At 47.5% G+C, this 24,250-nt stretch overlaps 1 protein-coding gene across 1 annotated transcript in view; it reads right to left on the bottom strand.

The window, feature by feature from the left end:
• The window catches only part of ESRRB (estrogen related receptor beta), a 166,408-nt gene that overhangs the window by 13,586 nt on the left and 128,572 nt on the right, over window positions 1–24,250 (bottom strand). The window contains exons 4-5 of the mRNA XM_073349257.2: window positions 12,761–12,871; window positions 11,652–11,813 (exon numbers count right to left, since the gene is read on the bottom strand). Of these exons, the coding sequence (XP_073205358.1) occupies window positions 11,652–11,813; window positions 12,761–12,871 (273 nt within the window). The remainder of the gene's footprint in view (window positions 1–11,651; window positions 11,814–12,760; window positions 12,872–24,250) is intronic.

The raw sequence follows: 24,250 nt of genomic DNA, 5'->3' as shown, positions 1-24,250 counted from the left end.
TGCTCTGAAGTTGTGGCCTGGGCTGGAGCTCTAATGCCACCTCCTTCCCCCCAGGCTTCAGAGTCTGAGCTGCTATGTCTACAGAGCTATTTTTAGTGTGGTACTGGGAACCCACGTCTCTTGACCTGGGCTGGAAGGCTTGCTGCTGTGGGCCGTGTAGACATGCCCTGTCTAGGTACTTACGTGGCCCTATCATGTAGTGTCTGGCACCTCTGGAATTCACCCATCTCTCTATTTCCCAGTCCACCTGAAGCCCTGCCTGGAATCCATCCTTTGTGTTCCCCATTTTTCCTTGCAGCGCTGTCCTGAATACAGCCAAGTCCTCAGGCCACACCATGGTGGGATGTACCCTGACCCTGTTCCTCCTGCAGTACTGCCTGGTAGGTACTTTTCTTCCCTGTTCCTCATGCTGTATTTTATGTAATGCAACCCATTGTCTCCATACCCCAGCCAGGAACTCTGCTGACTTGACAGGGAAGCACTCCAAAGGGAGAGAGTGGACTCCTGATGGGGTAGGAAGAGAAGACGCTTGCCTGAGTTTCAAGCTCATCATGATCAAAATGCCATCTCAGCCAAGTGGCAAATTCTCTTCCACTGTAGCACACTGGAGGATCAAAAGTTAAATCCATATGAAAACATTATCCACTTCTGACCATCACGACTCCCCGCACTCAGCGACTCCAGCTTTCTAGTGAAAGAGCCCCACCCAATATTGAAAAATGCTCAGGCTGCCAGACCAAACCCTAAAATACCAACAGATGCGTCAGTATGAACAAACCAAGCAGCAAGATGGTACAGATCCCTCCACAGACATAGATCCTGGCCCACATGAATAGAGCTCACTACAGAGACAGGCAGACCTGAGGCAGACCCTCCCCAAATACAGACAAAATAACCATAAACTGGGAGGCACAAAGCACTGCTCACACCAAAAGAAGAGTGAGTTCACAACCCACGTGACAGAGGAGAGTGAGACGAGAGGCTTTCTCTGCTCCAGTGTCTGACATAAAAGGGAGTTTGAGAAAGATTTCTCCAGAAATGATCAGACCTCATCAGAAAAGCTATGAGGAAAAACTCTGCTGGAGCCTCAGATAAAGGAGCGATATGGCAGAGATGACCTCAGGCTCTGTAGCAGCCTGACATTGGATCCTGAATGGACACAGTTGCCCTGCGTCTATTTGTCAGAAATCACGGTATGTAGTGTCCCTGTCCACCCTGACAGAGACCTGAGCGGGGTGTCTGTCTCTGTTTACACTTGGGCAGCACTGGGGCAGCCTGTCCTGGCAATAGAGTTTCACAGCACTGAGTTGAAATGGGAAGGCCTGGGTATTTCTAAGCAGCAGGAACACCTAAGACTTGGTGTAGCATTCTCTCCCCTCTCTCACCTTCAGGCTGCTGCCTCTCTCCCCAACACTGGCTTTTTTTTTTCCCTCCAGTTTTCTCTCATAACTCAGCATCCTCTGCCCCTGGATCACTCTCCTCCTGCAGCCCTGTCTGAGCTCATTAGCCTCTGCCTCTGAGACTCCCTAGCCCGGCAGGCTGCAAACTGTGTGCAGTGAGATGCCCTTTATTCCCACAGCCTTCACCGCTCACGTCGCTGTGTCTGGGCCCAGGTCACCAGCCACTGCAGTGATCATTTGATTTCTCTTGTTATCAAGTCAGCAATTAACAAAAGAGCTGGTGATTGCTGTATTGACCGATTGTGGGTTCTGTTTTTCTATCTGTGCTATCTCAGCCCAAGGAAGTGAGGGCAGAGGGATGGGTTAGTCTTATTTATTTATCACTACGCCATGTTTTGTGTTTGTGTTGCCAGGGGAAGAAAAGGGTGATAATGGCATGGCAGCCCTTGGACATCCAATTTCCCTTATCAGGCCCCTGAATAGAAAAGAGGCCCCAGGCTACATTAATTAACAGATACCAATCAGCTGTCACGTGTTGTGTGAGTGTGTGTGAGAGAGGTCTGGGGGTAGCAGTGCGTGGGAGGGAGGAATCGATAATCCATTGGGGAGGAGTGCCAGAGGGAATAAGGGAACAGCTAAAGACCACCAGGGAGACAAGCTGGAATAGAGAGTGAAATGAGTTAGATTGAATCCCTAGCTGAGAGCTATCTGCCCAACAGCGTCTGGTCTATCATCATTATGCGAGGGATGCTCGCGCAGAATCCCCATTGCCACAGGCTTCTCTCCAGATAACAATCCAGGCCTGTTCCAGGCCTTGGATATATTTGTATAGGAAGGACCTGCTGCGTTCTTGAGTTAGCTGTGCTCTGCCAGAAGTGCGTGGAGGTCCTGGAGGGTTCAGTTTTCACATTAGTAAAGTTTGGTGCCCCCTACTGCAGGCTGTCACAGCCAAGAGAACAGTAACATATGGGTTCCTTCTTTTAAAAAATCTGTTTCTCTTAGATCTGCCTCTTCATTGTCCTCAGCCCCTCCTCGGCAGTTAGTATACAGTCCCCTTTACCCCAGCCCTTGAAGGCAGTATTCTGAGTAAATGGGAGAATGGGCTGAGGTGAAGTGCGTATCAGGCTCCTGATCTCCTGACACCTTGCTGACACTGCCCTCTACTGCATGTGGAGCTGATGCTATCCCCTCTGGGAGAGAGGACGTCTGCTGTGCAGAGTAGTTATAGCTTCGGTTCCCAAAGTTTATAGCCTCTCTCTCTCTCCTATCTGCACTCCCCATTCCTACCCTCAGTCCAACTACTGTGGCATTATCCATTCATTCAGCTACGGAAAGGAAGGCTGGTCCAGTGGTTTGGGCTCTAGCCTTGAGGGCCCTAGATTCAACTCTCACAGCTGTCCTGGGTCAGTTGCTTAGTCTTACTCTGCCTCAGTTCCCAATCTGTAAAATGGGGATGATAGCACTTCTCTCCCTAAAAGAGGTGTTGTGACAATAAATATGGTGAAGATTTTGAGGTGTTCAGCCATCTGGTAATGGGGCCCAGACACACAGAATTTCCTCCTGCTTTTCTTTTTGGATAGCGTCAATCAGTTCTTCCAAGTTATTTCCTTTCTTTGCAGCTGCTGGTGTGCACAGTATGTGGCTTTGCAGGTGCGTGTACAAAGTCCATCCTGCTCTCTATGGATCTTGTGCATTGCTTTGATTCCTTTGGCCTCCCAGAGCAATGCTCAGATGCATCCACCTCTGTAAGTACACCTTATTAATCACCAGTCTTCCCACGATGTCATCCATGACATCTCCAGCTTGACCTACTTGTCCCCAGTCCCAGCAGGCAGTACATCCTTTCCCCACTATGCCAGCACCATCAGAAACAGCCCCCTTTGCTCCTGCACAGAACTGTGTCCTAAACTTTCTCTTCAAAACACACCGTGGAACCCCATCTCCTGCTGGGTTCTGATTCCCCCTGGGCTCAGTCATTCTCGCCAAAGTGTCGCCTCTGCACCCTAACTCCCATTCCACCTGCAGCTGCTGGTCTAAATCCCCCTTTCACACAGGCATGCTCTCCATTGACTGCAACAGGCACCCACGTAAGAGCGAAATGTGGCCTGCTTCCTATACTGCCATTGTATTGTTACATACAGTGCCTCCTTCATGGCCTGTACAAATGGCAAGCACTTGTGGAAAACTGCTAGAAAGTATGCTCGCTGGAAATGAATTGTGTATATTAGATGGACCTATGCAAGTAATTTTCAACCATTCCAGACTACTGTACCCCTTTCAGGAGGCTGATTTATCTTGTGTACCCCAAGTTTCACCTTGCAAAGTCAGACATAAAAATACAAAAGTGTCACCGCACACAATTACTGAAAACCTGCGACTTTCTCATTTTTACCATATACTTATAAAATAAATTATGATCCTCCCCCCCAGTTGAAAAACTCTGATATAGTACACAGAGCAGTATAAACTGTCAGTGTGAAATTTTGGTTTGTATTGATTGTGCTAGTGCTTTTCATGTAGCCTGTTCTAAACTAGGCAAATATCTAGATGAGTTGACATACCCGCTGGAAGACCTCTGTGTACCCCCGAGGTACATGGACCCTTGGTTAAGAACCACTGACCTATGGCACCTGTGCCTGTCTCTCTTACCCCCCTCAGAGATCAGTCATTACCAGAGAACTGTGATTTAAAGAGCCAGATTCTGATCTCACACTGGTATAAATTAAGTAACTCCATGGACCCCAGGCGAAGTGAACTCTGGATTTACGCTGATGTCACTGAGATCAGAACGTGGCCCGAGGAGTTTAGGTCGAGATTTGTGGTAAGAACTAGAAGCAGTGAGCAAGCCTGTCCCCAGGAAGAAGGAAGCTTCCTGTTCAATTGGAGCTAGTTAGTAGCAGTGTGAGGTTACAAGTCAGTTTGCATCAGCATGGACTCTACACCCAGCTTCAGCCATCTCCTCTGTTCTTGTCCATTCTCCAGAATCTCTGTTAGTTGGACTAAAATTGGGAGAGTTACTGGCCATAAAGACCTAATCTATATGCACAGCAAACTCACCAGTTGCCTCCTATACCAATGAAGAAACAAGACTAGGGAGGCAGGAATGATAAGAAACAGTACATAGACAAAACCCCACTGAATGCAAAAATAGAGATACAGGGTTAGCTGCTCAGGTCTGCCTGAGCTTTGCTCAACACAGAGCAAAGAAACTGTTTTATGTCACCTTTGTAACCCATGCAGCTGGCTAACGGCTGTTTGGTGCAAGTTAGAGCACTATTTAGGGTTGCTCTAACTTCCACCCAGCCACAATGGCCCCCAACCCAAGGGATAGTTATGGCAGTTGGGGATTGTTGGTCATGCATCCTTTGCCATAGCAATGCTCCCTAGGCCAGGCAAACAAGATTGGTGGTGTAGAGCCAACTACACTAGGCCTATACTGCCTGGAGATCCCCCTCTGACAGGGGAATTCTCAGGAAGCCAACTAAGCAGCTTTGCACCAGCAGACTGGCATAGAAGCACAACAGTGGGGGGCCAGCAACTGGCTTGCAAGCTAGGGCCCCCAGTTCCCCAATTTTATTTATTTGTTTTATAGTAGAAGGATCATGGCTCTGTTGTCCTGGGCACTGCTTGACAATCAGAAAGATAGAGCCCCGAAGATTATACAGCCTAGGGCCCTGATGCTGCAATTGCTGTGTGGAGAGGTATATATTGGTTTCACCTTGACCAGCTCTCTAATATACAGAGCCCAACTGCATTAATGATACAGCATCTAAGAACTTCCAGCAATATGACTGCATTACCTGTGCTGTTTGCCAGCACAGCCTTCAGAAAGACCCAGCAATGAAAGGTAAATCGCCTCCACTAGATTACGACACTGGGGAACCTTCAGCAATGAGACATGATTGTCTCTGTGCTACTATATTAGGGCCTGGTCCTGAAGGGTGCTGAGCACTCAACTTCCTGACACCACTCCTACTGCTTATGCCCTTGTACTGAAGCATTCAGGAATCTACCGTGATGTGCTGCAGCTGCGTTCGCTCTGCTATACCCTAGCACTGTACCTGGTCACCTCTAGCACAGAGCCACACATGCATTTCCTTCCCATGTATTCCAGCTGCAGGTTGCCATATCCCCTGTGGAAAGTTATTTGATTTGCCCTAGCTGATGTAGTGACATTTGGGTTTTTTTATTTCAGTGATTTGGCAGGGTGAGGTCCCAGAATTTTTTTTTAAACCCACACACATAATTTGTGGCAAGTGGAGTTCATAATCTGTTAATTTATTATCATTTCTGTCATCCTGGAGGGCCATTAGCAGAGGTAATAAAGGGAGCTGTAATTATAGGATCTAAGGCCACTCCAGACACAGCTGCTGTCACTCCACTTGCCATATTTCATTCTGTGCTGGTGCTATCAGCTTCCTAGTGAAAACAGCACAACGGCTACCTTGGGACAGCCTCTGTTCTTGTCCCTCAAGAGAAGTCTCCTCGTCCCGCAGAAAAGCACATGTAAAAGGTAGATGAAATACAAATGTGATTGACAGAGGGGCTGGGTGGAAGGAGAAAAAAAAAAGGGAGAGCCTCATCCAAAGGGCAAGGACTCCAAGCTGGCTGGGGAGGACACTGAGCTAATAATGTTTGCTGAACACTTTTAAATCGTGTTTTCATGTTCCTGATTGCAGGAGAGTGGCTTTAAGCTTAATCAGTTTCATTTTGCTGACATTAAAGAATAAGAGTTTGCTCTGGGACCTGGTATCTGAAGTGCAGGCAATCCTGTGCCTTGATTTTAAAAACAGCATTCTAATTTAACACAGGACTGACAGATGTGATCTTTAGTCCTTTCGCCTTGTTCTTAGTGTCTGAGATCCAGGGGCTAGGTTCACGAGGGGGGGCTTAGGCGCTAAACTGCCACTTTAGGTTCCAAAGGCTTTGTCTACACTGGCAAGTGAAAGACAAAACTTTTGTTGTTCAGAGGTGTTTAAAAAAACACACACACACCCAAAAGACAAAAGTTTTGTCAATGACAAGTGCTGGTGTGAACAGCGCTTTGTCAGCAGGAGCGCTCTTGTTGCAGGTGGAAGTTTTTTGTCAGCAGCCGTGTCGCTAAAAGCTGCATAGTGTAGACATAGCCTTTAAGTCCAACATTTAGAGCTGCAAAAATTCCTATTCCCAGCAGCTCCTTAACCCTGCAGGCACCTAAGTTTCCACTGATAAGGTCCCCATGGCATCTAAATTTCTGCCAGGGCCGTGCGCATGTCCCCAGCTGCTCAAGTGTGGGGGGGCAATGACAACTTAAGTAGTCACTGGAGCAGGGATTTGAACTCTCCCACAAGTGCCCACCCACTGAGTCAGTCTCAAACTCTAACCCTCTATGGAATAAAACCCCAAAACAAAAAGCACAGTCACAAATGGGACAGATCACAGCTATGAAAAGAAACCAGCCAACTCCTCCCCATCCCAGTTTTGGTCTGAGAACTAAGAGGTCAATTTGATGTCATAGGCCATCCTGAGGCTGCCATTTTGCCAAATTCATCTGTTTTTTTCCTTAGCCATTGTGAGCAACTGAATGACTGCAAAAATAGTGTGAACTAGAGTTTCAGGTAAGGCATTCTGTGCCTGAAAGCGGGCTGACCTGCAGCTCTGCCAGAGGTAGTATAAAATTACTGCAGTAACAACTGCCATAGGCTCAAAGAAAATACACAGCAAATGGCTGTCCTACCTTATCAAGGTAGATACCAAATCCTTTGGTGTCTGAAAAGGTTCAAAAGCCAACTGGCCATAAGTCTGGCCATGCAACAGTGGAACTCTCCTTTTCAGACCAAAAGATCCCAAGTGTGGCCATTAAAGGAGCAGAATAGTAGGAAGTGTGCCATGGGGTGTATCCACACTGCAGAAAAAGCCATGTGGCAGCCAGTCTCATAAGGCTTGCACTACGAGGCTAAAAATAGCAGTGTAGGTGTTCCCACTCAGGCTGGAGCTTGGGGGGAAGGGTCTCAGAGCCTGGGCTCCAGCCCAAGCAGGAACGTCTGCAGTGCACGGGAACCCACAGTCTCCTCTGTCCTAGGGGAAGCCTTTATCTACTATGTACTTCCCTTGTGAGCTATCTCTGACATACAATTTCTGGTGACATACCTGCCAATGTCTATCCCTGTACTTGAAGAGAACTCTATTATTTCGAATGAACCATGGTGCCCCACTAAGACAGCCTTGCAGACAATTCAAATTTATGGAATGATGTTACGAAAAATATTCCTTCAGGACGCTCTGGTACAGTGCACTCCTAATGTGTGAGCCACATGCCAGAATGCTGTTGCCTGGATTTGCCAATGGGAGATCAGTTTAACATCATAAACAAGCTGTTTGTAAGAAGGAGTCTGCTGGGCTGTTGCAGGAAAAATACCTGTAGGGGCCTCTTCCCCTTAGCCCCAGGGCGATTTAAGTATTTTTATACAAAGTGGGAAAGCTTCAACAAGAGAATCCCAAGTGGCGGAAGGCATCTCTGGCCAGCCTTGACTTGAGTTAACTACCTCTGAGGGCCTAGCTTAGGCAGCTCCCCCCTTAGCATACTGGCTTCTGTTAATCCCCTTTTTTGCTCCGAACTCTCCCCAGGCCTGGGTGCCTAACTTGAGGCTCTGAATTCTACTGGGTGGCAGGGTGCCTAACGGCTATGCACTGCAAATGCTCAGCCTAAGTGCCCCTTGGGAATCAAGCCTCACATGTCTATGAGCGCAGTTGTGTGGGAACCTGAGCATGCGATCACCCTGATGTGTGAGCTCCTTGGTGTCTGGGGTTCGGGGAGTGCAGACTCAAGGGAACAGACTGCATTGACATGCCCATTTGAGTCAGTCCCCTTCCCCGTGCTCCTGATGTGCTCAGTTTGTTTTAGTCCTTTTCTATTTCTGATGGGGGATTAAAATAAAAAGGCTGTATCCTATTTTATATATATTAAAATCTCTTGTATAAAGCTGGACTGAGCCCTCTGACCGACCCAGGAGCTGTGTTGATTGGGTTGCCACACTGGGGTTTTTTTTTTTTTTTTTTGCCGGAAAGGGAAATACAGAGAAAACAGAGGAGGTTGCAGGAGTACCCTGTCCTTCTGGAAGAAAAAAAACGCCCCTTTTACAGAGCAGTCGTCACCTTGTGCTTACATCCCCGTTCTAGGAGAGCAGCAGGAGCAGCAGCAAGATGGAAAGTGCATTGGTTCCAAAATGAAATTCAGGGAGGAGTAGCTATTCATCACAGGTGTAAGCAAGAGATCCCTGAGCTACTGTAGGGCATCCCCAGTGCGTAGCAGTGATAATGGCCTGCAACACCTAGGTGTTTGGGAACTAATAGCCACAGTGACAGTAATCTGTGAGTAACTGTGTTTGGGTATGTCTATCTAGCAAAAACAAAAAGACCATGGCAAGGACTCTCAGGAGCTAAATATAGCAGTGTAGACATTTGTGCTGGGGCTGGAGCCTGGGCCCACCTGAGCAGGAACATCTACACTGTTATTTTTAGCCCTGTGGCGTGAGCCTGAATCAGTTCACCTGAGCTCTGAGACTCACTGTTGTAGGGTTTTTAGGCTGTGGAGCCATACCCCTAGCTGCATTGTGATAATGCCCTTTCTGTTAATGGAGTTAACCCTGCTGCTGGGTTAATGGAGCAATCCAGGCTGAGATTCCTCAATCAGCAACATAGCCTTGTTTGTGCTGAATCAGCCTCAGGTGGATTCCACAGCTAGCAAGTGGTGTAATCCCTGATACTGAAGATCTCCTTTAAGAAGGGCACCCATGGCATTAACCTCCGCTCAGAAACACTGCCTGCAGAAAGACCTATTTCTTCAAACTCTATAATCAGGGGTGTGGCTCTATGAAACACCTAACTCGTAGGCATCTAGCAAATCACTGGAAGAACAGTGGGAGCCACAAAGCCTGAGTTAGGCCCCTAAGCTCCCTATACAATGAATGGGGGAGAGGTAGGTGCCTAAGAATGGGATCCATAAAAGCCTGCACGCTAGGCAGAGAGCCATGTAAAGTAGTCAGTGGGTGATGCCAGCAAGAGGGGTGTGTCCTAATCCCCACCACCCACCCACCCACATCATGGAGATAGGCATCTAAATCCAGGCTGCAGGCACCTATTTCTGCTTGCAATCCATAGCCAGGACCCGCTGTCTAGAGTCAGATGGTGTCGCCATCTCAGCCATTTCTTGTGAGGAGGAGGTGACAGTGGTGACCTTCCTTACAACCTTTAGCGCAGTGGTTTGGGTACTCACACGGGACATGGGAGATCCATGTTTAATTCCCCCCTCTCTGCCTGATGGGTAGAAGGGATTAGAACAGCAGTTGCACATCTCTCAGGCGAGTACCCTAACCACTGAACTGGAGAGTGTTCCTCACACTCTAGGGCCAATTAATATATTTTTTTAATGAAAGTAGAATGACTTCAACAAGAGAGACCCACATCAGAATATCCTATATCCCAGTGGTTTGGGCACTCACCTGAGAGATGGGGAAACCCCTGTTCAAAACCGTTCTCATTGGACAGTGCGGGAATTGAACTGGAGTCTCCCACATCCCAGGTGAGTACCCTAACCACTGGATGTAAGGGAGGCCCCCTTGTGATGTTTGGCATGCTCTGAGTACACCTACTGGATTGGGCCCTGGGGGAGATAGGCGGGGGAATGCCTGTCTTCCCCTGTTTGAGGATTTTGCTGGGGTTTAGGCATGAGAGAGGCGTCTGGACCCCTGCCGGATGCAGCAGTGCACATGCCCAGAGGGGCCTAGGGAATTTTTACAGTGGAAACGTAGGTGCCAAGTGAGTTTAGGCGCATATAGAGTTGGGTGATAGCTGAGCGGGGATTTTGTGGATCACAGTGTTATCTAAATCTGCACTTCAGGTGCCTAAATCCTTTTGTGGATCTAGGCCCAAGGTACCCACTTCAAACAGCCCAGGAAGTCTTCTCAAGGGGAGCCTCCAACCTTAGAATCCAATGATGACAAATTTTACAGGGAAACAGTCACTTAGAACAAAGAGGAGCGGCAGTCAAAGAGAGAACAAGGACAAGCTGCAGAAATTAGTCATTGTGTGAGCCAAATGTCTGCTAGGCTAGGACAACTGACGTATAGCAGATATTCCCAAATGATCAGATGGGGTCGAAAATGTTTCATGGAAACATGCTGCATGGCTGAAGCAAGGAACTGATGAACCAAGAAGCGGGATGGGAGAGTGTGAACTTGTACTGAAGCTGGAGTAATATGTGCAAGATTTGGCAGCAGATTAGGTCCAGTAGCTGAGTACAAAATGTTCCTCTGGGCTTGGGGGAAAGAAGGGAGAGGGGATGAGACTGCTGTATCAGATTATTCATGCCGCATGTCTATTTGAAGCAGTCTTCTGCAACGCAGCAAAGTGAGCCCTGGGGACACTTTCTGAAAGCCCTCCCTACTAGCCACTGCACTTTTGCTTTGCAATCAGAACTTCTGTTCAAGGTGCCAGGGCATCTCCCTTTGATACTTTATGTTATGGAGCTTGACATAAGGTCAAGCCGTGGACTCAGAATGCAACTCTTCCAACAGCAGGAATCACATGGGAGCCCCCAATATCTGAATGAGGGAGATGGCCACTCCTTCAGTCCTGGATCTGTTACTGTAGTGCTGATAGTCTACATGGACTGCTGCTGCTGTGCTGAACGAAGAGTATGGAAGTCCTGTGAATGCTCCAGTCAGCTTCCTGTCAGAGGTTGATCACATCACAGTCAAAGTGTTCCCAGCCTCCATCAACACAGGAAACAGGAGCTCCAGAGTGGCGCCTTAATCAGTGTCCTGTATGAGTGGGCCTTGCTCTGTGGCTTCGCTCCTTATGGCTAGGAAAGCTTCCCCTTCAGATGGGCGGTGAGCTCCCTATTCTGTGGTGGTGCAGCAAATGTCATGCAAAATCACCGAAGCCTACCACTGTACCACCTAGTCCCAAAGGTTAATCAGCAGGGGTTATTGCTGTACCACTCGGTCACAGGCACTACTGACTGCTGTACAATATCATCTCTAAGGCTACCACATAATCCCAGGACACTACGTGTATATAATAATTAATTTACACAAATTAATACACACTGTATTGGAACTCAATGTTAATGAGGCTTCACCATGAGCAGCTTTCTCTTGAAGTAGATTCAACCCATCAGAGTGCCAAAATAAAGTGATGCTCACAGAGTAAATAATCACCTCCCCTTGTCTTTCACACTAATGCCCCCATCCGTAACTTCCCCTTCATTACCTGGGATGTGCTTTGCCCATCCAATGATCACCACCAGTTCCCTGTCTGCTAAGTCACAGAGGGTTGTCAGTGCTTTGATGTCACTCTCCGGCATAGTGGGGTCAGGCATGGCATAAATCTTCTCTGGCTCAGCCACCAGCAAGTGGGAGACGATCTTAGTCACTGCAAATGTCAAAGGAGAAGTTACTACTGTACCTTTCAGGAGATGGTGTGTATGTAGCAGCTTTCAGACAACACTTAGCAGGATACACAACTGATAGGAGTTCTCGTACCATACGGCCTGCAATTTGGGATCTCAGAAATGTGTTTTGTTCACAGCAGGAGGGAGACTGCACTGTAGTTAAGAGTAGAGTTTTCAAACTTCTTTGGCTGCATATCCCTTTCCAAATAATATAGTCTACCAGATACCCCCATCTGAGATAGGATAATAATAGACCTATGATTAGATTGCCAAGTCTTCCTAAATAAAATGCGTTGTCCGCCATTACAGGACTTTTCTCATGAATCCCCTGATAGAGCCTGCGTACCCCTATGGGTATGTGTACACCAGTTTGAAAAACACTGGTGTAGAGGTTGGAAACTAGAATCTGTGATTCTTCAGTACTGAGCCAACACCTGTAGAAGTCTGAAAAAAGCAGGAGCCCATTTTAAGTCATGGCTCAGTTATACCAGGTAGATCCCATGGGGATATGACAGGGTGAGAGAAGCCTAAGATGAATGTGATAGACAAACAACTGTTGGGATTTTGAGAAGTTCAGAAAACAACTTGGTGACATGGTAGAGAGAGATCAGGGTGTGAGGCTGATTTAGTGGATCTTGGGTGCAGGGAAGACCAGAACATCACTGAAGTTATACAGTTAGTCTCCCTCTCTGAGAAAGCTCTGACTGATGATCCAAAGAATCCCATCATCAACGGGCCACAACCTCAGATGACACTATTCCACCCACACACTATACTCATTGGAAAAAAAATGAATATCTGACAATGGTGATTTGTAATGGAAACAGAAGGGGACAACAACCACACAACATTATTTGTGCATCCATGGCACCAACAGAAAAAGAAGCTGTGCTGGCCTTAAGGAAAACAATAGGAAGCTTGTACATACATGGCTTTTTGGCTGGAGGAGGGATCTGTAAGCTCAGATAAGTACTGCTCTCAGAGTCCAGTCTTCTCTTGTACTTCTGGCGTCCTCCGCGGACTCGATCCAGACGAACCCCTGTGGGTAAGAGAGGAAAGAAACTCGTGATCCCCTAGCAGTGTCGTAGTGAATCCTGGAATTTCACTGCTACAGCTTTGTAAGAGAGGAGGCCTGGATATTCTTCCTTACCCAGCAGAACTTCCCTGACCAGGCCACCTGGCCTGTCCACTGAATCCAGCACAGCTGTCCCAACAATGCCAGCTGGGCAGCCTCCTGCTCTGACCACATCACTGGGATAGTTACCTCTCTTAAAAACATTAATGAAGACAAAACCCAACCCACCTCAACTCTTGAATCATCATCTGTTTGGTAGATAAATTGAGGGCTTCAGATTTCAGTGCTCTCTGGATGATCATGTTTTTAAAAAGGAAGTCTCAGAAATGTCAATCAAACCTGCGCTTATTAAAAAACCCCTTTAGATTGTTCTTAAAAATGAAAAGTTAAATATTCTGTGACCTTTCACTGTCTATATTTGAGGAAAGCTTCCCATAACAAATAGATTATGAAATATGAATAGAACCAAGATCTGTCGAGCAAGGCAACCCATAACGAAAGTAGAACTAAATATAAACAGAAACAAGACAATGCAACCTCTACCACAGTAAGGCAATAATAAAACTGAACTAGGCAGAAAGCGAAGATTTGTAGCAACAATGCCTCAAATACAATGAGTTAAACAGCAAACAAAGCGTCAAATACAACACCGAAATCACTATACCTATACAAACAGCAACAGCAGGATCAAGCATCGATACAAGAACAGCAGCTGAAATTCTACATCAGTACTAGACTTGAGCAAATGGTGGAAAAATAAGACCATGAATAGTTGTCCAGATTATTAAATAAATTCCTTTCTTGTTGGATCCTTGGTCCTTTGTGTTCAATTTCTATGAAATTGGGGGAATTGAATTTTACATGGACAAACAGCTGTTGAAAGTCAATTGTGAGTATACATGGAAATTGAATTTAAAATTTGCAAATGCAAGTATTCACACCTGTAATATTTGTGTGCTGATTTCATCCAGAGTACAGAAACAACACCATGTGACTTATCTGACCAATCATAATAAGCAACAAATATTTGGTGATCAATCCATACAGTAAAAAATAAAAAAGAGAACGTGATAGATGAATAAATTTTGAACAACACGTACCTTTGAGGAAACTGCAGTCTGCTCACAGATATTTTACAGCAGAAAGAGACTTAATCTGACAAGTAAATTATTCATTTCAGATCAGCACTTTGGTCACTAACCAATACCAACAGCGCGGGAGGAGCTATATGAAAGCCGTGCCAGAAGCAGTGATACCCCTGCCCAATACGAGCCGTCATACCCTGCTGCTAGCCCTACCATCCCTTACCATGCATGTCTGTACGCACCAGCGCCAACACGCTTAGCGGTACAAATACATCGACACCAGCACGCTCCACAACCGTTCTCCTACAGCACCCCGTATAGGGCTACCCAGGGCTGTTGGCAAAGCCCAACGTCAGCGCCCACCTAAGGGCTACAGGGTGGTTTTTAAGCTACAGGCCTGAGTAGTGCGCGAGGGCGAGCCCCGCTGCCGCGCAGTGGCACCTGTGGTACCGATGTAGGAGCACAGTTGTGGGCGAGGCTTCTGCTGACAATGGTGCTGTTCGTGCTGTGTGCCAGGGGTGCCTAGTTCTTGGTATTGCTATTGGTGCTGCTGTTCGTACGCATGTCAAGGCTCTTGGGGCTGCACAAGGAGCTTCCTCTTCATGAAGCACGGCTCTCCAGCGCTGCTTCTTGCACACGAGCCTGGGCGTGGGTAGATAGGTACATTCAATCAGTGCCATCCAATCTGATGGAACAGATTGATTCCCCTGGTATGCCATCCCCACTCCAGGAGCCAGCATTGTAGCGAGAGGAGCCATAGACCCACCTTGCTCCCTTTCAGAGTCCTGCTCCCATGTGGAGAGAAGCAGAAATGACCAGTCCTTGAAATCCCCAGAGCAAAGGAATTGCTATTGTGAGTTGCCCTTGCATAGCCCAGCATGCAGGAAAGAGAGGGGTAGAGCATGAGATGCGGCTGTCGGGGAGTAGAGGGAACATGGCTGAGTTAGGCTCTGCTACACTTGGTTCTCCACTGGCATCGGACCTTGCCCTAGTGGTATAAGTTAAAGCTGTCTCCCTGCAGATGAGGCTGGGCTGCTAAGAATCAGGATGAGATCAGCTGCATGTCAGCCCCTCTCTGCACCAGGCCCCGCACAGTAGAGAATCAAGCCCTAAAACTATAATTTAAGCCATCAGTCTGGGCCCTGGAACTATTCGTTTTAATTGAGATGTTAGGCCTCTCTCTCCACTGCCTTCCCCTTCATATTGTCATTTACATGAGTGCAGAGGGGCGCAAAGTACGTGTCCCACACAATCACTCTGAGTTGGCAGCATTTTACACCCACTTTGCACAGGTGCAAATGATGACACAAGGGCCCTGATGATGTCTGAGCTGTGCCTGGATAGAGCAGGGAATGGTGGCTGCATAGAGCAGGGTAAAAGACTGATCTTCAGCCACCTGGCCCCAGGAGAAGTTAGAACCACACAGGGCTTACTCTAACTTCCACTACTGATGTAAAGGCCAATGCCTGTAGATGCACAGATATGGTACGGCTCTACTCCACCACATGCTTGCTGCCCACATCACTCCCCACAAATGCCCCGATACACCCCTTCCCTCCTTGTGCATGGGGTGTGGGAGCTGACTGATGTGAGAGGTGGCAGAGCTTTCAACCAGCAGAGAGTTCACTTATATTGCTTTCTTTTAAGGCCACTCTGTGTCGTTTATATGGTGCAAACTTATTTGGCACGAAGAGGCCTTCGCGGACTGGAGAATCTTACGCAAAGTGCAAGGCAGGAGCCATTCAGCCCCAATGAGTTCAAATAGTTGTTTTTCCTGTGAGTAAAGTCAGGGTATTCAGGGGCTCAGGTACCAGTGCTGAGCAGGGGGAGGGAGGCTAGATGGCTTGACAGAGATATGTCAGAAGAAAGCCCAGGAAGTGAAATGTGTGGAGTCAGAGCATACTGAGCGAGTTTGCTGCAACTGGCACATTTTCTAAGCTCGTCACTGATCCAATGAAGAGACCCACTGAACTCACAGAAAGTCGATAGGACCTGGCTTCCATATTACAGGGGCACCTTGGAAAATTTTAGCGGGTGTTTCTTATTTCCCTGCTCAGCACCAAGGAGCCTGGCTGGACAGCTCCTTCTCTGATGTCCCATCAAGTTCCAGGGAGAGAAGAGAAAAAGAAAACAGCAGAATTTGGAGCCTAGGGAGACCCAGGAAGAATGGTAGACCTGTGTGAGTACAAACCTGGAGTCCTGTATTAGCCAGGAGACCCCAAGACTGGCTTCTCTCCTTTGACTTCTCCATTGAGATAAATCTGTTCAGATTTCAAAAGACAGAAACCCCATGAGGCCTCCACCGCATGCTGTGCTGAATGAGCAGTGCCTCAAGTCAGTCAGTGAGAAAATATGCCTCCCCGGGAAGTGCTGAGTCAGCAACAGAATGGGGAAAAGGCTGTGAAAGTGACAAACATCACGAATATGACTGAATTGCCTGGCCCAAGCAGGGCTTTCTAAATGAAACACAACTTCCCATTCCCTCTCACTAGAGGCTCGCAGCTCCTGTTTCTTCTATGTGCTGATGGGCAGATATGATATTAAAGGGTGGAATCACCTATCCGCTTAGTAGAGGAAGCTGGGAACCAATCTGCAATTCCCCAGAGTGCACTCTCTGCACATTTTGATGAAGCGAAAGGAAAAAAAACCTGGGGAGGGAGTCACTTTACTTTTACCAAAGAGACATGCAGACAGGCGCATCGTCCCCAGCATTTGGCTGGTGGAATGGCTGCACAGGTTGCAGAGGTATTAGGGATCCTCAATCAGATTATAGGGACACAAAGGACTTAAGTGCATTAAAAGAGATAAGAGAGAGAGACAAGGAGATTTACCCTCCATCCCTCCTTCCCTGGCTGAGTGGATATAGGCCTGTTCCTCCAAGGACTTTGGCTTGTTAATTTTGAATGAGACTGTATTTTCCTCCTGTTCCCCATCCAGTGTGACACTCCTTGAGGCAAACGCTTTAAATAAGGTCACAACCATTGTTCTGCCTCAGCAACACAAGCATTAGCCTTAAAGAGACAGTGCGTAGACTGACCCACATGCGAAACATCTCATCCATCTTCCAATCGTTAATCGGAGCAATTTGTAGGCGTGACAAGCAACAAACTGCATGTCAATCCTGGGAACAGTGTGCAAGATAGTGGAGAGACAAGTAACAAGAGAAGTACTCTGCCCTGAAGAGCTTACAGTCTTAACAGTCCCATACAGACACAAAGGCAGCTCAGCTGATAACAAGAGCGCTTACTTTTCTCTTGAACTTTTCACTTCCCTGGGTTTTGTTACTTTTCTGTTTGGTTTGTTTATTGTCTGATTTTGTTATTGCCTCTTACAAGGAAGCGGGGAGGGAAGAAGAAGGGTGTTAAAATGGGGTTCCAAGAGAGATGTGAAGAAGGACTGGACGTGTGGTGGGTGGGGTGAGAAAAGCACAGCCAAGCCCGGAGCAGCATGGGTGCAGTCACAGAGAGGCAGTGTCAAGTCCAAAGCAGGATGGGTGGGGCTAGAGAGGCAGTGCCAGGCCCGGAGCAGTCAGATGAGATAAGAATGGGAGAAAGAAACAAAAAGGGAGACAAATTGTGAGCCTGAGTAGAACAAGGAGGGTAAAGGAAGCAAACAGAGATGAGATGAGAGGCACAGACGAGCCAGGACACCAGGCTGTGCAGGGCCTGGAAACATATGGATGTCAATCCGAAATCACATGGTGGTTAAGCATTCTGCTTAATTCCTTTGAGGTTGAATTGCAGGCTGTGACACCTGGTATGCAGATACTTGTGGGAGGCAGCCAAGCCTTTAGTGGACACACCTACGCATGATTTGCTGCCTTCAACCCATCCCATGATGGGAGCAAGGGAAACTTGTTACCCTCCAGCTGCTCTATGACTTTCCAACTCATTTCACACAGGGGCCACCACAGTCCAGTTCCCAGCAGGACAGATGTACCCATCAGAAAATCACCACCAGGACTTGGCACTCACTGGCCCCCATGTTGGCAGCTTCAGCAGAGAGGCATAGACAGAATGGGCTTCAGAATTCCTTCCTCACACCTAGAGGGAGTCCCTCCGCATCAGGTGTGAGGCACATTGGCATGGGAAAGTTTGGGGGGAAGTCTGCTTTTTCTATTCCAGTTTTAGGGCAGGGGCTCCTTCTGACATGGATGCTTTCTGTGCTGAGAATGTAAACAATCCCACAGATCTACTTGTGCAGTAACAAAGGGAAGGGCACACTCCAGTCCTGTCGCCTCTGAAAGGAACACCTGTGTTAGCCCTGACACGTACACGAGACTCCCTTCTGACCAGCGTCTGCCATGTTTGTCTGGCTTTCTTTGATTAGAGGTGTATGTTATTAGTTCCCCTGCCTGCCCTATCCCAAAGGGGGTCCCAGGATGAAGGAAGGTGGAGGCCCTGGACTTGGGTGTTTGCCTGGTCCTTTTCAACCCATCATTCTGCCCTGGTTAGGGCTGTCAGTTTTCTAACCATCCTGTTGGTGCCACTCGTGTTCCAGGAGCTCACGTGAAAAAGTCTGTACCAGTGCCAAGCCTCTGCAGTGCAAGAGCCAATCTGCTGATCTGTTCAAGCTCCCTGCAATTCTCTGCTGTGCCCCCTCAGAGAGACATCTGCCTGACGAGTTCAAGATCACATGTCCCCTCACTGACTTGATAACATCAGGCTTTGGGGGTTTTTTCTTAATGGGAGTAAAATAATTCCAGCGTTTTTTTTAAAAGCTGGACCCACGCCTAGTCCGTCGGAAGTAAAAATAGCCGAGTGTGCAGAGGCAGCAGCACGGGAAATCAGGTTTAGTTTCTCTTTTATATTCTGGGGGCTAAAAATACTCTTAAAAGCTCTGTGAAGCTCAGCCTTGGCCAGTGGGAAATGCAGCCTAGGCCCAATATCAGCTGTCACATCGAATTACTAGCCTCACATCACTTTCTATAGAGTCCTATCACATGCTCCTGAACTGATAGTAACAGAGCGATCTATCCCAGCCCGAAGGGCTCACAGCAGAATTTTGCCAAGTGGCTTTGATGGGATGATTGGTACGCAGATTGAAAAGAACATAATTAAATGGAGCTCTAAGAGAAATGCATAGGCCAGGGAGTGATGCCCTAGTGTTTGCACCACCGCATGGCTGTGCCCTGGATACAGAGGCCAGAAGCTGCTTTCACAGGCTAACTGGAATCAGGTACAGCTTCTACTCCCGTGCACCACTACCACGGGTATTCATACAATGCCATAGCTGTGAGCCCCCCTCCTGGAGGTAGGTACCTATGCCAAATCAGCAGCTTAGGTACCCCATACCCTAGCAGCCGAAAATATCTCTTGCTTTCTCTCTCTCCTGCTCACACTCAATACCTTTCTCGTGCTCGCCCTGCATTTGCATGTACCCCTGGCCGTCCCACCCCCTATTGGTGGCCTGCCTCTGGCCCTCCTGATGTGGTGGCTGGCAGGTGACAGGTGTTAGGCACGCTCTGCACATGCCCATGGGATCAGACCCTGCTGGCAAGATAGGCATTCCCCTGAGTTTGAGAATCTAGGTACGGGGCTGCTTTGGCTTGAGTTAAGGCTCCAAGTAGCTCACTAGCCACTGGGATGGATTTGGCATTTAGGCAAATGTTGACTGGTGGAAGCTTAGCCGCCTGGGGCCTCAGACGCCTACGGGTTTGGCAGCAGCTTTGAAAAGGTCAGTGGCAGCTAATGGTGAACTTAGGCACTAAAGTATCTTTAAAGATCGGGGCCTTAGACACTTGGAAAATAAATGGGACATAGGCTGCCGAGTGTCTGTCACTTTTGAAAATGAGACCTAGTAGGCACTTCTGAAAATTTTATCCAAGTGCCTTTAACTGGCTCAGAGAAGCAGGTATCTAGCATAATCCCACCCCTGCTTGGAGCTCAGTCTTGCTTTCATAAAACGGTTTTAGTTGGCTAACATGTAGCCATATGGGCCTGGACATCTCTGCAGAGCTGGGACCTTCACCAGGATGTCAGATGTCTCCTTTCCCAATGTCCATTTTGTCGAAGTACTGAATAGAATCCCCCTGATGTGGGAAAAGCAGATGGGGGGGGGAGAGAGGGGGGATGGGAGTTAGATCTATTAAGCTCTCCGAAGTCCCCTAAAATAAATGCCACTTGCAGAGTGCCTGGTGCAGACCTGAAGCTCTTTTTCTGAAACAAGAGCTATATACCACTAATGGAAGCGGGACACCAGGTTTGCTGGTGCAATGGTCCAATTCACTCTGGCAGCAGACTAGATACCAAACTAGACAGCTCAATGATACACAGAGTGGGGGAAACCGGACCAGGTAACCTAATAGTCTGTTCAGGTATGCCAGTGGTCTGATCTGTTATGGCAGGAAGCTGACATACCAGACCAGATGGACCAATGATGTGGCTCCAGTATATAAATTCTATATTCCTACAATGGTAGGTACTCAGGGTGTGGGTGACACAGACATCAAAGTGTTACTGGCCCTGGCTCCTGCTCTAAAGGGCATGGAGTTTGTTTGTTTGTTTTTAAGCACAGGGGTATTTTAGAGAAAGAAAAATTGTTTTTCATTCTCTTTCTTCATTTGGATGCTTAGAAAAGTGATATTTCTGGCATGAGCTAGAGGCAGAATACTCTATAAATACAAAACCATTAAATCCCTGCAGCAGCAACCTGATCGGGGCTGCCTTTTAATTTCCTGACATGAGCTGGCCACTAACCCAATTACCCAGAATTCCCAGAGGAGTCCTCATCCTTCCCACGAAGCACCGAGACAGCCCAAGCATATTGCATGGATTCCAGCTGAGCTTTCACTGAAATCAAATATCATTTAGGAAACTCATGGTCTGAAAACAAGGATGGGGGCAGGAGGTGGAGGAGGGAGGTTTCTGGAAACACTTTGCTCTATTGAGAGATTCTGAAACTTAAACAGAAAAGAGACACCCCAGATTCGGTTACTCTGCTGGAAGCAAGCTCTACTGTTTATCCAGCTTTCTGGGGTTTTGTGCAGGGTTATTAAATGGAAGTGGATTGAGATCACTGATGCCTGCCATTTCCCATTTAGTTACAAGACCACCATATTCTATTCACATCACGAGAGATGTGGGTTGGCCCTGGGTGAGAAGTGAATCTATTTCTGTTACAAACACTGGGTGGCACCTGCCATTCCATGCAGCTGGTTGGGTTGGGAACAGCAAAATGGAGGCTAAACCTGAGTAAAGTGCCATTGTCTACAGGACTTCACAGCTCACAGACTGGGTTCACAGAAAGAAGGTCAAGTAGCAAGGGACAGTTGTTTGGGGTGAGAGATGAGTTTGATTTCCATTCTTCTCATCACTAAAAGTGAACAGTGACTACTTCCCAAATACATGGACATGGAGAGGCTTGGAGAGCAAAAAGATCGAGTTGGTATAAGGTTGGAAGGTCCTAGGATTGAGACCATTCCCATGGCAGTTGGAAATGTGCTGGGAAGGTATACAGTTAACAGAAAGGATAGTTGGGTCAATTCTGTGGTCATTGTTTACTTCCCATTCATATTTTATTTCACTACCTGGCCCCACAATGGTGGTACTCAGATGATGAGTGCACCAGAAAGAGATTAGATTAGGAAGAGAGGAGTCCAAGAGCTTGTGAGATTGGCAACAGAAAGAATTTGGACACACTGTTCAATTTTAAGGGCTAGTCTACACTGGCAACTCTGCCACAGCAACACTGTGTGGTCACGGCACAGCGCTCTAAAAAAACCCATCTCAACGAGGGGCGTAGCTCTCAGAGCTCGGGCACTGTTTACACTGGCGCTTTACAGGGCTGCAACTTGCTGCGCTCAGGGGGGTGTTTTTTCACTGACAGCGTAGACAAGCCAGCATAGACAAGCCCTAACATATTTTCTGTCACGTCCTTTGCAAATTCACGAGTGTGACAAGTAGCAAAAGGTAGCAAAGGAAAGGCTCATTCTGGAATCTCAGTAACTGGGATTCCTGTACCATGGAAGTTCCAGTTCTTGGGAGAATGGAATATGTAGAGAGGAAAATAAATCATATCCCATTTTTGCCAAGTCAGAGTGTCTTCTGGGAGTCTCTTATTGTTGATGAGAGTCCCTCTTCTGCTCCTGGAGACCCAGCCTCTTCTTTCTGCTATGAAAAGAACCTTCTTTGCATTTGTCAGTCTCACCACATCCCATCTCACAAAGAAACACAAGTTGCACAGTCACTGGGGGAGTCCTCAGAATCCTGGTGCAATGCGATTGGTGCAGGAAAGTAAGAAGAACACTTCCCTTCCCAGACACGCTAAGTATGGAGAATCTTCACGGAGCAACAGCTCTTGCCCTAGGATGGAAGTTCCCATTCCTGCCTTTATTACTCTAGTTCTTATAGGTAAAATGCTGGAAATCTGGGAGACTACAGTTGTTGTCTGCTTTATGCAATAGCTGAACACTCCTTTGCCTCAGGGGAAAGCTTCCCTCATACTATACCTGCCAGGTGAGACAGCATACAGGTTCCTGCAGTGGCCATGGAGGCACCAGATCAGAAGGGGCATCTGACAAACCCCATCCTGGTACCAATCTGCAATTCCCCAGAGTACCAGGTTTAGTTTGAACAGATTTCAGATCCTTTTATGGAATCATTTTTCCTGAACTAGCAGCTTCAGAAACTGCCCCTCCTGAGCAACTTACTCTCAGTCCTTTACAAGCAGTATTTTTAGCAAATTTGAGGCTGGTGAAATGTGTGTAATTAACATCTGTGGAGAGCAAAGCACCTCTGTTTATCCACAGAATAATGGGTACAGCATGAGCAGTGGTAGTGTTAATCCCCACCCGTGGTCTTCTGGGACCATCTCTAGAGTGAGAAGGGCTCCTGGCTCCATAGCCCAATCAATATTTGGCTTATTTGCTGAGAGTGCCAGTGTAGGAGCCAGTTAGTACCAACTGTAATGATAGTTTTTACCAGTCCACGAGGAACTGGATGGAGGCCATTAGCCTATTTCAGAGACTTGCTCCCAGTCCTTACAGCGAGTGGGGACTCAAAAGAGATGAGTCTCAGCACACTGCTTGCAGGGAGCAGAAGATGGCTAAGTCTTAGCAACATAAAACAGATTCTTACTGCTTCACTTGAGAAAGAAAACAGCAAGAATGCAGGATGTGCTCTCCATGGCCAGCCAGCCAGCAAAGCATGACAGGATTATTAGAGGGCTATGCACTTTGGTGACCCCTCCTCTTTCCCCCGCCCCACCCATGTGCTTTGTGAAGGGATCTGGCACTCCTGACTTCAGAGCATTTTTCCCTTCAGAGTTTCTCTGACTCCTATTAGATGTGTGAAATGCTGCTGCAGAAGTGCAGTGGAGCTAAAAGCAGCATCGAGGGAGCAGGCACTGAAAGGACGGGGCCTTTGGAAGATTAAACAGTTTCTCTTTCAAAGTGAAAAGTGACTGAGTGGGCTGAGCCTTGGTAGCCTGCCAGGTGTGTGCCAAGCTGCAATGAGAATAAGAGGCACCAACACAGAACTGTGAGCAGTGGCAGCCACCTGCCGTTTACACGGCTTCAGGGACAAGGCAAGCATTCCCTGCGGGGAAAGGTCTCAGTGGGATATCACAAAGGGCTGAATGACCACACAAGGAAGAAGGAAAGGCTTGTGTCAGAGAACTCCTAGGGCCATTCTGCTCAATAAGCTGCCTGTGAGCTCACCTAGTATGGGGCTGGAGGGTATCTTTGTTGTGCCCTCAATACTTCTGGCAACTTCTAGCTCCTCTCCTTCTTCGCTTTGCGCATTTGTCTGTGGTGAGGTTTCCTGTGATCCCAGCAAACAGGCCTCCTCCCACTCCCTTTCCCCTCAACAAGGGATTTTTCCAGGGGGAATTTAACATGCAGCTGCTTCTCACTGGCCATACATCATCCCCCTTCCCATGTCTTGTAGCTGCTCACGCTGTTTATGTTTAAACAAAGGATTGGCACCCTCTTCTCCTGTTGGCTCCTTCAGGGAAAACTGACACCATAGTCATTTCCATAGCAACACCCTATGAGGTAACAAACATAGGATTGTGACCTCAGTGCAGTATCAGAAAGATGGAGAAGTTGGGCTGGGAGACCTTATCCAATCAGCTTCCATCTGGAACCAATCCCCCTTTCTCTGAACCCATTTACATGAACATTGTCTGAAATTACATCCTTCTCCTCCACTTTTAGACAAAGAAACTGTGAGCATGACTGAAAAACTCTTAGAAAAAAGAAACACAACAGCTGACTGAGGGATGAGTAGCAAAGGCTTATTCTCCCCATAGCTGATAC

The sequence above is a fragment of the Lepidochelys kempii genome, chromosome 6, assembly GCF_965140285.1.
Source record: "Lepidochelys kempii isolate rLepKem1 chromosome 6, rLepKem1.hap1, whole genome shotgun sequence".
Lineage (NCBI taxonomy): Eukaryota > Metazoa > Chordata > Testudines > Cheloniidae > Lepidochelys > Lepidochelys kempii.
The sequence above is the reverse complement of the archived record's forward strand: the minus strand, read 5'-3'. Positions and strand labels throughout refer to the sequence as shown.